The sequence below is a fragment of the Onychostoma macrolepis genome, chromosome 05, assembly GCF_012432095.1.
Source record: "Onychostoma macrolepis isolate SWU-2019 chromosome 05, ASM1243209v1, whole genome shotgun sequence".
Classification (NCBI taxonomy): Eukaryota; Metazoa; Chordata; class Actinopteri; order Cypriniformes; family Cyprinidae; genus Onychostoma; species Onychostoma macrolepis.
In genome coordinates this window covers 41,895,072-41,908,005 of record NC_081159.1, presented here as the reverse complement: position 1 = coordinate 41,908,005, position 12,934 = coordinate 41,895,072, and the positions used below count along the sequence as shown (strand labels likewise).

At 37.1% G+C, this 12,934-nt stretch overlaps 1 protein-coding gene across 3 annotated transcripts in view; it reads right to left on the bottom strand.

Moving 5' to 3' along the window:
• The window catches only part of LOC131540638 (ras-specific guanine nucleotide-releasing factor RalGPS1), a 143,026-nt gene that overhangs the window by 76,571 nt on the left and 53,521 nt on the right, over nucleotides 1–12,934 (bottom strand). For all 3 annotated transcript variants that reach the window (XM_058775703.1, XM_058775705.1, XM_058775704.1), the window contains exon 8: nucleotides 3,258–3,384. In XM_058775703.1, coding sequence (XP_058631686.1) covers nucleotides 3,258–3,384 — 127 coding nt within the window. The remainder of the gene's footprint in view (nucleotides 1–3,257; nucleotides 3,385–12,934) is intronic.

The window sequence follows — 12,934 nt, the reverse complement described above, 5'->3', positions numbered from 1 at the left end:
ACTTCTGTGGCATTCTGTCCATGTTTACTGTAAGCAGATGCCCATGGCTGCAAATAATGGACATAAAGAGCAGATGTAAAAGAGAGAACAACACGCTGACTGTTCAGCATGACAGGGCATTTCTAGGGCACTAGGACAAGTACATACTCTGAATACCATGTGCTGGGTCACCAACACATGAAGGTATTAGTTCATGTATAAAGCATAAGATTGTGCTGGGGTCGGTCAGTTCTCATATTAAACGCCCCTTTTAGGCTTTTTAGTAGGGCTGTCAATCGATTACTAATTTTCGGAAAATTAATTACATGATGTGCTGATTAATATCTAGTTTGCTTTCTAATCTAGTTGTCAAAATATCCTAACATACTACGAATATTGGCTCAGCGACAAATTGCTTTTGTTCTTCTTTTGTAAGTCACTTCTGGTAAGTGTAAGTGTTCTTCCACCTTCACTAAATGAACAAATAAAAAATAAAAAAACAGCACCACTTTTTAGTCCAAAATAACAATGTCAAAGCCTGCAGACAAATTGTACACAGGAAGGAAGAAAGAAATGTTGTTTCTCGGCCAATTATTACTGTATTTCAGACCAAATGGCAGATAAAAATTTTTAAAAAGTGGTTTGTCGCTTTACATGTCAGACAAACAATCTCTTATCTAAGTGAAGAATTCTTGGCCAGAATACGCTGCAAGAAGGATAATACCATGGGCGTCGCTAGGCCATTTTTAGGGGGGCTTTACCCTAAATTTCTACTCAGCTCTGCTAAAAATTTAGCGATTAGCTCCATAAACTGTACATGAATTTGTGATCGCCTCAGTCCCCTTCATATGAAGCGGCAGACTTTGTCTCCTCCCCGTCTTTCAGTGCGCAGAGCGAGAAACAGAGGACCAGGTGTGTGTTTATCGATAGATTGTTATAATATCTGCATCTGTGCAGTTCTTTGTTGTAATTTAAATACACTTTACAAAATGTCATGGGGGAGCAATCAGTTTCCCGTCTACTGTAAAGTTTTCCCCTCGTCACACCACAGCTGTTTCCCCCAGTGAAAATGTAGCCCTTAACACGTACTTTATAAAAAGTTAATGTTGCTATTTTCATTTGGAAAATGTAACTTTCAATATAAAGCATATTACAGTGCATGTGGCATTAACTACCATACAGTCATGCACAGAAATGATTAAAGACCGTGACAGACAGTACTTGAGCATAAGAGGTTTGTATACTTGAGCTAAAGAAAGAGGTTTGTACTAGAAATGCAAACAGTAAAATGTTGTGTTTCTACAGTAAACAGGTGTGTGTGTTATCAGAAAGACTTGTATTTGGCTTATTCAGTACTCAAATGTTATCCCATACAATACAGTGGAATACTGCAATGAGTTTAGTATACCACCCTACCCTACTAGTTTTTTTGTATTATTTTTATTATTATACCCTCATTGGGGGCTGAGCCCCCTAAAATGAAAATCGTAGAATCGCCCCTGGATAATAATTTGTTTAGTTAATGGTTTTGGTGCGTAAATCTACCAACTACATGTCCAAGAACTGCAAGAACATGAGTACAGTCTGTCCAAGAAATACTTAGACAAACCTAAAGAAACAGCGCCTGTGACATGTCTATAAATCAAACCCAGAGTACCTGATATGAGCTTTTAATATGTGTATCCCGCCATCTTCACCCAATTTGTGTAAAATCAGAACAGCAGCTGTAAATGGGTAAGTGCTGAGGAATATGAGACATAGTTTCCATAGTTTTCCCTGATCACTGATATCCCAGTAACAGCACAGAGGGTTTGGAATCAATTTATTGTTGAGTCTCCAGACTAACTGAGAATCTGTGAGGTAATGAGAACCGTACGTCTGTGATCTCTCTGATAGAGTTCAGAGCACAAACAATGGGGTTCAATGTGCATTAGAGTGAGAGAGCACGGGAAAACACTGACAAATGCCTAAAATAATAAAAGAACAAATCTGAATTGCATGTTTCATATTTAAACGCTGAGAGTACTTGTTCCAAGGAAGATATCATATTGAAAAAGCATGCATTATGCATGCTATCATTATGTTTTAGATACTTTGTGAAATGGCCACAATTGCCATGATATTCTTTAAAACAAGAGCTCAAGGATAAAATCAGAAATCTAAAGGCTGAGAAAACAGAGCTTGTAGATTTCCACACATTTCATGAAACAATACAAGTAAGTACAAACATTTGGCCCCACGAAACATGAACAGAACAAATTTCTATGTTCTTACGTAAACTGCTGCGTTGAATTGAATGTGACATTTTACATCTGAATGTTTTCATGAATGATTTAGCTAGACACAAATCTGTTCAGGAATGAAGTTCAATGTATTTATGAAACGATGACTCAATGTCTCATATGTTCAAATGTCCAGATGAGATACATTATAAGTATAAATAAGAAGTCAATTTCAAGCTTTTATGAATCTCTAAATAATAAGCAGGCACTAATAAAACATACCATAATACAATTAAATATTATCAATATATACACTGCCGTTCAAAATTTTTTTTCAAAGAAATTAATACTTGTATTCAGCAAGGATGCATTAAATTGATCAAAAATGACAGTAAAAAAAAAAAATTATAATATCACAAATGCATTTCTATTGCAAGTAAATGTTTTTTGAACTTTCTATGCAAAGAAATATGTTTTCACAAAAATACAAAACAGCACATTGATAATAATAATTATGTTTCTTGAGCAGCAAATCAGCATATCAAAATGATTTCTGAAGGATCATGTAACACTGAAGACTGGAGTAATGATGCTGAAAATTCAGCTTTGAACACAGGAATAAATTACATTTTACAATATATTCAAACCAAAAATGGTTATTTTAAACTGTAATAACATTTCATAATATTACGGTTTTTAAAGTGTTTTGATCAAATAAATGTAGCCTTGGTGAGCAGAAGAGGCTTCTTTACAAAACGGTAGTACTGTAAAAGTTGCATACCAAGCAAAAAAAAAAAAAAAAATGAAAAAACACTATTCATCTGAATACATGGCTACTTTTGAACGGCTGACATTGTAGAAAGATTTGTAGAAGCTTATGATGTATTTACAGAATCTACCAGCAGGAGCAAACAGGACAGCAGTAACCAGACAAACCCTGATCCCTTGGTCAGTCAAATGTTAAAAAGATCATTCTTCCGGTTCATTTACACCACTGGAAGGTGAAGTAAAGCACGTTTGGAGAGACTGAGAGAGAGCAGACAGATGAGGACTCACCCAGGTAAGGGATGCAGGACACCATCTTGAGGGAGCGGATGTACTCTCTCATCCTGGCATAGTTCTCCTCTTTGGAGGTCAGATAGTCCAGCTTCTCAAACGTGGCCTTGTCCTTCCGATTGATCAGCTGAAGGAAAACAGGAAAGTTGCGGCACTGATCAGAAGCTACTATAAAACAATAATTCACCATTTTCATGTTTCTTAAATAATATGACTAACATGATTGTTCTCAGCTATAAATAAGAGTGCAGCGCTCCATTTAAAACATTTTACCATGTTTAAATCAATTCTGCACACCATTTTTGTTTTACCCAAAAATCAGCAAAGAAAGTGTGAAGTCTGCAGAATCCATTATATGCATTTTTTAATTACAAAAATTTGACAGTTTTACATGAAAATCTCATGTGTAATTCTATGTCACTTGCCATTCTGTTTAATTATCTGTAAAATTTAATAGCAATATCTGAGTGAAAATATTTTTAAAGTATATCCGACACCTTTTTCTTTATAAGCAGTCAAGATCTGACTGTTTAGATCAACAGTCAGAACTAAACATCTGACGGCTCAACACAAGTCTCAAGTCTCATATGGACTTATTTTTTAGCTTGATGCCCATTTACATTCATTAAATGGAAATGAGTGGCTGAGGACTGCAGTTTTACAGAAGATTTAACCCTCCTTTCCTGATAAAAATCTGGATACTCAACTTGCGTTGGGTCAAATTGACCCCCAAACGGTTTACATGCAATTCACCAGAAATCAACACTGAAACACATGAAAGAATCGTGTAAACAAACAAACAAACAAACAAAAACTCTACTGCAGGTTGCCAGAGATGTAAAAAAAAAAAAAAAAAAAAAATATATATGAAATATGCAATTATTTGCAAATATATTTGTTAAAAATCAGCTGCACAGACAAAATAATAATAATAAAAATTATATATATATATATATATGAGTCAAATACTTTTAGTGACTGTTTAGTGACTTTTAGTGACTGAAAATAATCACAACTAAGTATAATTAATATCTAACATTATTTGTACTTAGTAGCATTTATTGCTATTTGTACTTGCCTTCTTATGTCTAGTTCTCAAACCCTTATAGGGTAAAATGGGTTTCTTGTCTGCTACAACAGACAAGTGACTAAGATCCAACAAACCATCAACCAAAAACATCCTTTCACAGATTTCTTTCTGACAGTGAAACTCAAACAGATGAAGAAGCACTGAATTCTCCTTGAATGATTCAGAAGACAAGTATTCAGTTTCAAGTAAACTTTGAATTTTAAGTTTCATAAGCTCTCATGCAATTCATATTTTATGTTTGGGAAGCTACAATAAAAGGTTTTTTGATTTTTACCAGACTCTTCACTGTTTTTCAAAGCCTTGATTTTTGGAAAATTACTTGGAAACCAACGGAGGTCAATGAACACAATCGATATGACACAACATGTAACACGACCCCTAACACAATCGATGTAAGTAAAATTCGTACAGCCTTTCGAAAACACATTTGTGTTGAAACATTGCATGCACATTCATGACCCTTAATGAGAAAGTCACAAAATTCAAGAAGACATAAATGGTTAAAACAGCGTTTCAAGAGGCTTAAAAATCGAATGCGGGTTGATTGGACCCTGAATAAGCACAGCTGGTGGATCATAAAGAGAGACTTTCTCAACAACATGCCGAGCAAATGCAAACAAACGGCTTCTAGCAGCCCGTCCTGAGTGAATGAACAACCTGCGGAGGAAAACCATCAGACCAACTGTTTTCTGATGCTTCTTTTAGGCCTCACAGCTGTTAGCAGTCATGCCCGAGGTTTGACCTGCGCTACACACTCTGAAAACACACATGCATATCGTTTCTGGAGGTTAAAGCTCTTAAGATCTGTAGTATAGTCAATCATTTGTACGATAAATCTGGGTCAAACTGTCCTGAAGATAAAGCTGCTATTTGGTAACCATCTTGGTTCAGAGCTAAACCATGCAAGCATGTAAACGCAAACATGTCTCTTTTGGAGATGACAAATGAAATGACAGTGAAAAGCATTTCTCCACTGTGCAAGTGCTACAATATCTAGAGGATCAGAGAAGAATTGAAAACCAAACTATTGCAAAACATCTAAACATTTGGGCTTGCTTTTCCCAATAGGTTTAATAGTTTATACTGTACCTTTGCCCACCCAGCTTGTTTCAAAATACAAATCAACAACTCCAAAGCCAAAGCGGGCGTATGGTGCAAAACTCAGGAGACACTCGCGCCTCCATACATGTGCCTCATTAATAATGACTCCGGCTGGTCACGCCATGAGCTCATGGAAGCCGCGATCTCATTGGTTTACGAGGCTCTGGGGGACAATGCTAAAGGCTTGTGCATTTGCAGTGGTAAATACCTCATGATGGGAAGAAATAAGACACATTTGAAATTCCACTGACTACTGCAGAAAACTGTGGACAAAGCTGTGGAGAGCTGTGGAGCACTTGAGCTCAAGACGTTGACAAGGAAACATCAACACGCAAATCAAGGTACTCAATCAAACAACAGCTCTACAGAAAAAAATGCTAACGCACATTATTGGCAAAAGGTCTTAGAATTAATTAAGTATGCAATACTGTTCAAAAGTTGTTTTTGAAAGAGGTCTCCTATGCTCAGCAAGGCTGCATTTATTTAGTAAAAAATACAGAAAGAATTGTGAAATATTATTCCAATTCAAAATACCTGATTTATATTTGAATATATTTTAAAAGGTCATTTATTCCTGTGATCAAAGCTGAATTTATCATCATCACTCCAGTCTTCAGTGTCACACGATCCTTCAGAAATCATTCTAATATGATGATTTGCTGCTCAAGAAACATTTCTGATTATTAGTAATGTTGAAAACAGTTGCGCTACTTCATGTTTTTGTGGAAACATCAGGATTTCAGGATTCTTTGATGAACTTAAAGATAAAAAGAACAGCATTTATTTGAAATCTAAATATTTTGTGACATAAATGTATATACGTACTGTCACTTTTGATCAATTTAATGCATTCTTGCTAAATAACATAAACAGCCAAACAGTAAGATTTATTTATTTATATTTATTTAGCTAGTTCACATACATGAAAAAAAAGTGTACAAAAAGTATCTTCTAAAAGAATACATTTAAGTGACTGTTAACTGTTATTTTACTGTTCCAGCTGCAGGAATGCACCTTAACATTTTCAGAAGAAACCATTAATAGCTTTGTTCTAATCACTAACCTTTAGTATGAGCAATAGTAATAGGTATGATTGTCCAAATGCCACTAAGTGTGCAAGTACTGTAATACAAAATAAAGTCATCACTTGGTAGGTGGAAATGTCAATTACATGGATATACTGTAAAAGGCGCACAGTGGGATTGCTGGAAAAAACTACTGAACAAAAGGAAATTTCCTTCAATTCATGTTCAGACAGCGCAGACAGCCTGCTAATACTGTATATCACCCCACAATGACATGACCCTTTCCCAACATTCAAGGCGACAAATATCCTTTTAGTGGCTGCATAGGAAATTTTATGACAGGATTTCAGACTAAGCTAGATTGACGTCAGATAGCAAAGCTAAAGAAAGCTGAGGACCAAAGCTATAAAGACATACAGTAACTCAACTCACCCAGCATGGAAACTTAGAGTGAGCCGATAAAGTGGAATATGGAATGGGATATGAGGAATGGGATATGAAATCGGGATAGTCAGCATCTTGGTGTTATAGTTGGCAGCGGCATAAGAAGTTTCGGAAGACACTGTGTCATGTTTCAAGTTTGTGGTGAGCAGATTTGATTGAGATGGAAAATGTGATGGATGAATCTGCGAGAGGTGGGGAAGGGATGGCATATGATTTCCACTGAGAATACGGATGGATTGCAATGGAAGAGGAAGCGGTCGGGACCTATAAGAAACACAGGTGTGTACACACACACACACACAAGGCCTCGCTGCTTGGAATCGCCAGATATGTTTACATGAACTGCGAACATACTGGAAAAAGAGACAAATGATTCAACACACGTAACCACAAACAAAAAGAACAGAAACGATGACAAATGATTTAATTTCTGATATTTTAATATATTGAGATATTATTAAATTTATATACTAATCTAATTAAATTAGTTAGTTAGTTTATTTATATAGTACATTTTAATACAACAGATTGTTGACCAAAGTACTGTACAAAATCAACAGTTTAAAAACACATCCACACCATAACACACAAACAGGACAGCCAAAACATAACAAAAACAATACCTCAACACTCTGCTGGCTCAAACGCTAAGGAAACATTTAGAGTTGGAGCATGTCTAATATGAGATGCTCCCGCATACAAGTCCCTGACAAGAGCCTCGCAGCCGCATTCTGACCTAACTGCAATCTGTTTAAAGCAGTTTGGCAGACACCCACATACAAGGAATAGCAATAATCAAGCCTCACCATGATAAACGCATGAATCGCCTTCTTGAGATCACTAAAAGAGAGAAACGACTTAACCTTTGCCAACAGTCGTAAGTGAAACAAACTTGATTTAATGACTGAGTTAATCTGTTTATCAAATTTCAGATCATTATCAAACAAAACCCCTATGTTTTTGATGACGTTAACAATAAGTGGTCAGCTCACCTAAATTTAACAGATCAGGAAGTGCAGAATCCCCAAACCAGACAAGCTCTTTTTTTCGCTCATTAAAATTAAAAAAGAAATGTGACGACAACCAGGTCTTAACCTCAATTAAACATTTCATAAGAGAATCAAGGGCATTTCCATCATTGTTCTTAAAGGGCATATAAATTTGTGTGTCATCAGCATAAAAATGGAAAGCAATTCCATATTTACAAACATCGACCCTAAAGGTAAATATATAACGAGAATAAAATAGGGCTGAGAATAGACCCTTGAGGAACCCCGCATATCAGTGGTACAATGATCCCTCCTCAAGACGGGAGATAAGAATCCCATGGTCTATTGTGTCGAATGCTGCACTAAGGTCTAAAAGCATAAGAACCACAGAGTGCCTTGAGCCCCTTGATAATAATATATCATTTAGTACTCTTAACAGTGCAGACTCGGTACTATGGTAGGCCTTAAAACCTTATTGAAAAACCTTATAAACAGCATTCTGATCCGAAAAGCTCTGCAATTGAGTTAGAACAATCTTCTCTAAGATCTTAGACAAAAAAAGGAAGTTTTGAAATAGGTCTAAAATTGGACAACACAGTTTTATCCAAATTTGCCTTTTTTTTGGGTTTGCTGCACAACAGCATTCAACAGTGTTTCAACGATAATGGCACCACACCAGAAACAAGGCTACCATTAATAATAGACAAAATACTAGGGCCAATAATTTCGAATACCATCTTAAAGAGCCTTGATGGAAAAATATTCAGTGGACAGTTAGTAGGTTTCATCCGACCTACAATCTCAGTCAATGTTGCGAGAGATACAGGCTCGAACTGAGTAAGTGCAGCAGAGCACACAGCAGGAACAAGAAAGTCACTATTGCAGTTAACAATCTCAGACCTACTGTAATTAACATGATCGTATCTATAAAAAAAAGTTTTAAAAGGTTTCACAAGCATTAAATGACTCATCAGTAAAAGCACTGACCCCTGGGTTAATCACAGAATTTATGGTACGAAGCAAAACACCAGGCTTATGATGATTATTAATAAAGTCAGTAAAATATTTCCTCTTTGCCTCCTTCACAGAACCCTGATAAGCGGAGAGAGACTCCTTATAAATCTCATATGACATCTGTAATTTATCCCTCTTCCAATGAGGTCACTCTACTTCTTACAGGGGCAACAGAATCTAAAATGGAAGAGGAAGAGTAATTGAATAAATTCAACAGCAACTCCACATCCAGGGGAAAACGGGTATTCTCCAAAGTTGTTGTAGAAGGAGCCCTGATGTACAAATGTTCAAAATGTTCAGCAGTAGTAGAGTCAAGTTTACAAACAAGCAGGATGAAACAGATGAATTACTTATTTCATGACTGAAAGCAATCTCAAAAATGACTGCTTTATGATCTGAGAATACCACATCATCCAGTAAAATGTTACAAACTGATAGACCATAAGACAGACATAAATATCATGTTATATATGTTTCTATATATATATAAATAAAAATCACATACAGTCATGGCCAAAAATATCGATACCCTTGCAATTCTGTCAGAAAATGCAACACTTCTCTCAGAAAATTGTTCCAATTGCAAATGTTTTGGTATTCACGTGTTTATTGCACTGCAACAACACAAAAAAAAAAAAAAACAGAAGAAAAGTCAAACTTGATAAAATTTCACACAGAACTCAAAAATGGACTGGACAAAATTATTGGCACCTTGTCAAAATTGTAAGAAATAATTGCTTTTAAAGCATGTGATGCTCCTGTAATTTGCATTTAGACACACCTGCGGCAAGTAACAGGTGTGGGCAATATAATAATCACACTTGCAACCAGTTAAAATGGAGAAAAGTTGACTCAACCTTTGTGTTGTGCGTCACACTGAGCATGGAGAAAAGAAAGTGTAAAGAGTTGTTTGTGGGTTTGAGAGAAAACATTGTGGAAAAACATGGACAATCTCAAGGCTACAAGTCCATCTCCAGAGATCGTAATGTTCCTGTGTCCACTGTGCGCAATATCATCAAGAGGTTTACAGCCCATGGCACTGTAGCTAACCTCCCTGGACATGGATGGAAGAGCAAAATTAATGAAAAACTACAACGAAGGATTGTTCGAATGGTGTATAAAGAACCCCGATTAACTTCCAAACAAATTCAAGCTGATCTGCAGACACAGGGTAAAACAGTGTCAGCTCACACTATCCGTCGCCATCTGAATGAAAAGGGACGCTATTGTAGGAGACCCAGGAGGACACCACTGCTGACACAAAGGCATAAAGCAAGACTGGAGTTTGCCAAAACTTATGTGACAAAACCACAATCCTTCTGGGAGAACGTACTGTGGACAGATGAGACAAAAGTAGAGCTTTTTGGTAAAGGACATCATGGCACCGTTTACAGAAAAAGAAATGAGGCCTTCAAAGAAAAGAACAGTCCCTACAGTCAAACATGGTGGAGGTTCAAAGATGTTTTGGGGTTGCTTTGGCTAGGCTTTGGGGTCTGGACACTGGCTACGCCACTCCAGGACCTTAATGTGCTTCTTGAGCCACTCCTTTATTGCCTTGGCCGTCTGTTTTGGGTCATTGTCATGCTGGAATACCCTTCCACGACCCATTTTAAATGCCCTGGCTGGCTTCAATGCCCCGTCCATCATCCCTTTGATGCAGTGCAGTTGTCCTGTCCCCTTAGCAGAAAAACACCCCCAAAGCATAATGTTTCCACCTCCATGTTTGATGGTGGGGATGGTGTTCTTGGGGTCATAGGCAGCATTCCTCCTCCTCAAAACACGGCGAGTTGAGTTGATGCCAAAGAGCTGGATTTTGGTCTCATCTGACCACAACACTTTCACCCAGTTCTCCTCTGAATCATTGGCAAACTTCAGACGGGCTGTACATGTGCTTTCTTGAGCAGGGGGACCTTGCGGGCGCTGCAGGAATTCAGTCCTTCACGGCGTAGTGTGTAACCAATTGTTTTCTTGGTGACTATGGTCCCAGCTGCCTTGAGATCATTGACAAGATCCTCCCGTGTAGTTCTGGGCTGATTCCTCACCGTTCTCATGACCACTGAAACGCCACGAGGTGAGATCTTGCATGGAGCCCCAGTCCGAGGAAGATTGACAGTTATTTTGTGTTTCTTTGCGAATAATCGCACCAACTGTTGTCACCTTCTCACCAAGCTGCTTGGCGATGGTCTTGTAGCCCATTCCAGCCTTGTGTAGGTCTACAATCTTGTCCCTGACATCCTTGGACAGGTCTTTGGTCTTGGCCATGGTGGAGAGTTTGGAATCTGATTGATTGATTGCTTCTGTGGACAGGTGTCTTTTATACAGGTAACAAGCTGAGCTCCTTACCTGTATAAAAGACACATGGGATCCAGAAATCTTGCTGATTGATAGGGGATCAAATTCTTATTTGACTCATTAAAATGCAAATCAATTTATAACTTTTTTTAAATGTGTTTTTCTGGATTTTTTTGTTGTTATTCTGTCTCTCACTGTTCAAATAAACCTACCAATAAAATTACAGACTGAACATTTGTTTTTCAGTGGGCAAACGTACAAAATCAGCAGGGGATCAAATCATTCTTTTCCCCAATGTATATGTGTGTGTGTGTGTATATATATATATATATATATATATATATATATATATATATATATATATATATATATATATATATATATATATATATATATATATATATATATATATATATATATATATATATATATATACACACATATATATACACACACACACACACATACATATACATATACATATACATACATACATATACACATATATAATTCAGCATCATTATACAGTGATGTGAAAAAGTGTTGGCTTCCTTCCTGATTTTTTTTTTTGCATGTTTGTCACACTTTAATGTTTCAGATCAAACAAATTTAAATATTAATCAAAGATAACACAAGTAAACACAACATGCAGTTTTTAAATGAAGTTTTTTATTATAAAGGGAAAACAAAATCCAAACCCACATGGCCCTGTGTGAAAAAGTAATTGCCCCCTAAATCTGATAACTGGTTGTGCAGCAATCAAGCATTTGCGATAACTGGCAATGAGTCTTTCACATCGCTGTGGAGGAATTTTGGCCCACTCTTCTTTGCAGAATTGTTTTAATTCAGCCACATTGGAGGGTTTTCGAGCATGAATGGACTGTTTAAGGTCATGCCATAGCATTTCAATTGGATTTAAGTCCAGACTTTGACTTGGCCACTCCAAAACCTTAATTTTGTTTTTCTTGAGACATTCAGAGGTGGACTTGCTGCTGTGTTTGGAATCATTGTCCTGCTGCATAACCCAAGTGCACTTGAGCTTGAGCTCACAAACTGATGGCCGGACATTCTACTTCAGGATTTTCTGATAGTGCGCAAAATTCATGGTTCCATCAATTATGGCAAGTCATCCAGGTTCTAAAGCTGCAAAGCAGCCTCAGAGCATCACACTACCACCACCATGTTTGACTGTTGGTATGATGTTCTTTTTATGAAATGCTGTGTTGGTTTTACGCCAGATGTAACGGGACACACACCTTCCAAAAAGTTCAACTTTTGTCACATCAGTCCACAAAATATTTGCCCAAAAGTCTCGAGGATAATCAAGATATTTTTTGGCAAATGTGAGACGAGCCTTTGTGCTCTTTTTGGTCAGCAATGGCTTTTGCCATGGAACTCTCCCATGGATGCTGTTTTTGCCCAGTCTCTTTCTTATTGTTGAATCATGAACACTGACCTTAATTGAGGCAAGTGAGGCCTGCAGTTCTTTAGATGTTGTTCTGGGTTCTTTTATGACCTCCTGGATGAGTCGTTGTGGTGCTCTTGGAGTAATTTTGGTAGGCTGGCCACTCCTGGGAAGGTTTACCACTGTTCCAAATTTTCTCCATTTGTGGATAATGGCTCTGACCATGGTTTGCTGGAGTCCCAAAGCCTTAGAAATGGCTTTATAACCCTTTCCAGACTGATACATGTAAACTATTTTGTTTCTCATCTGTTCTTGAA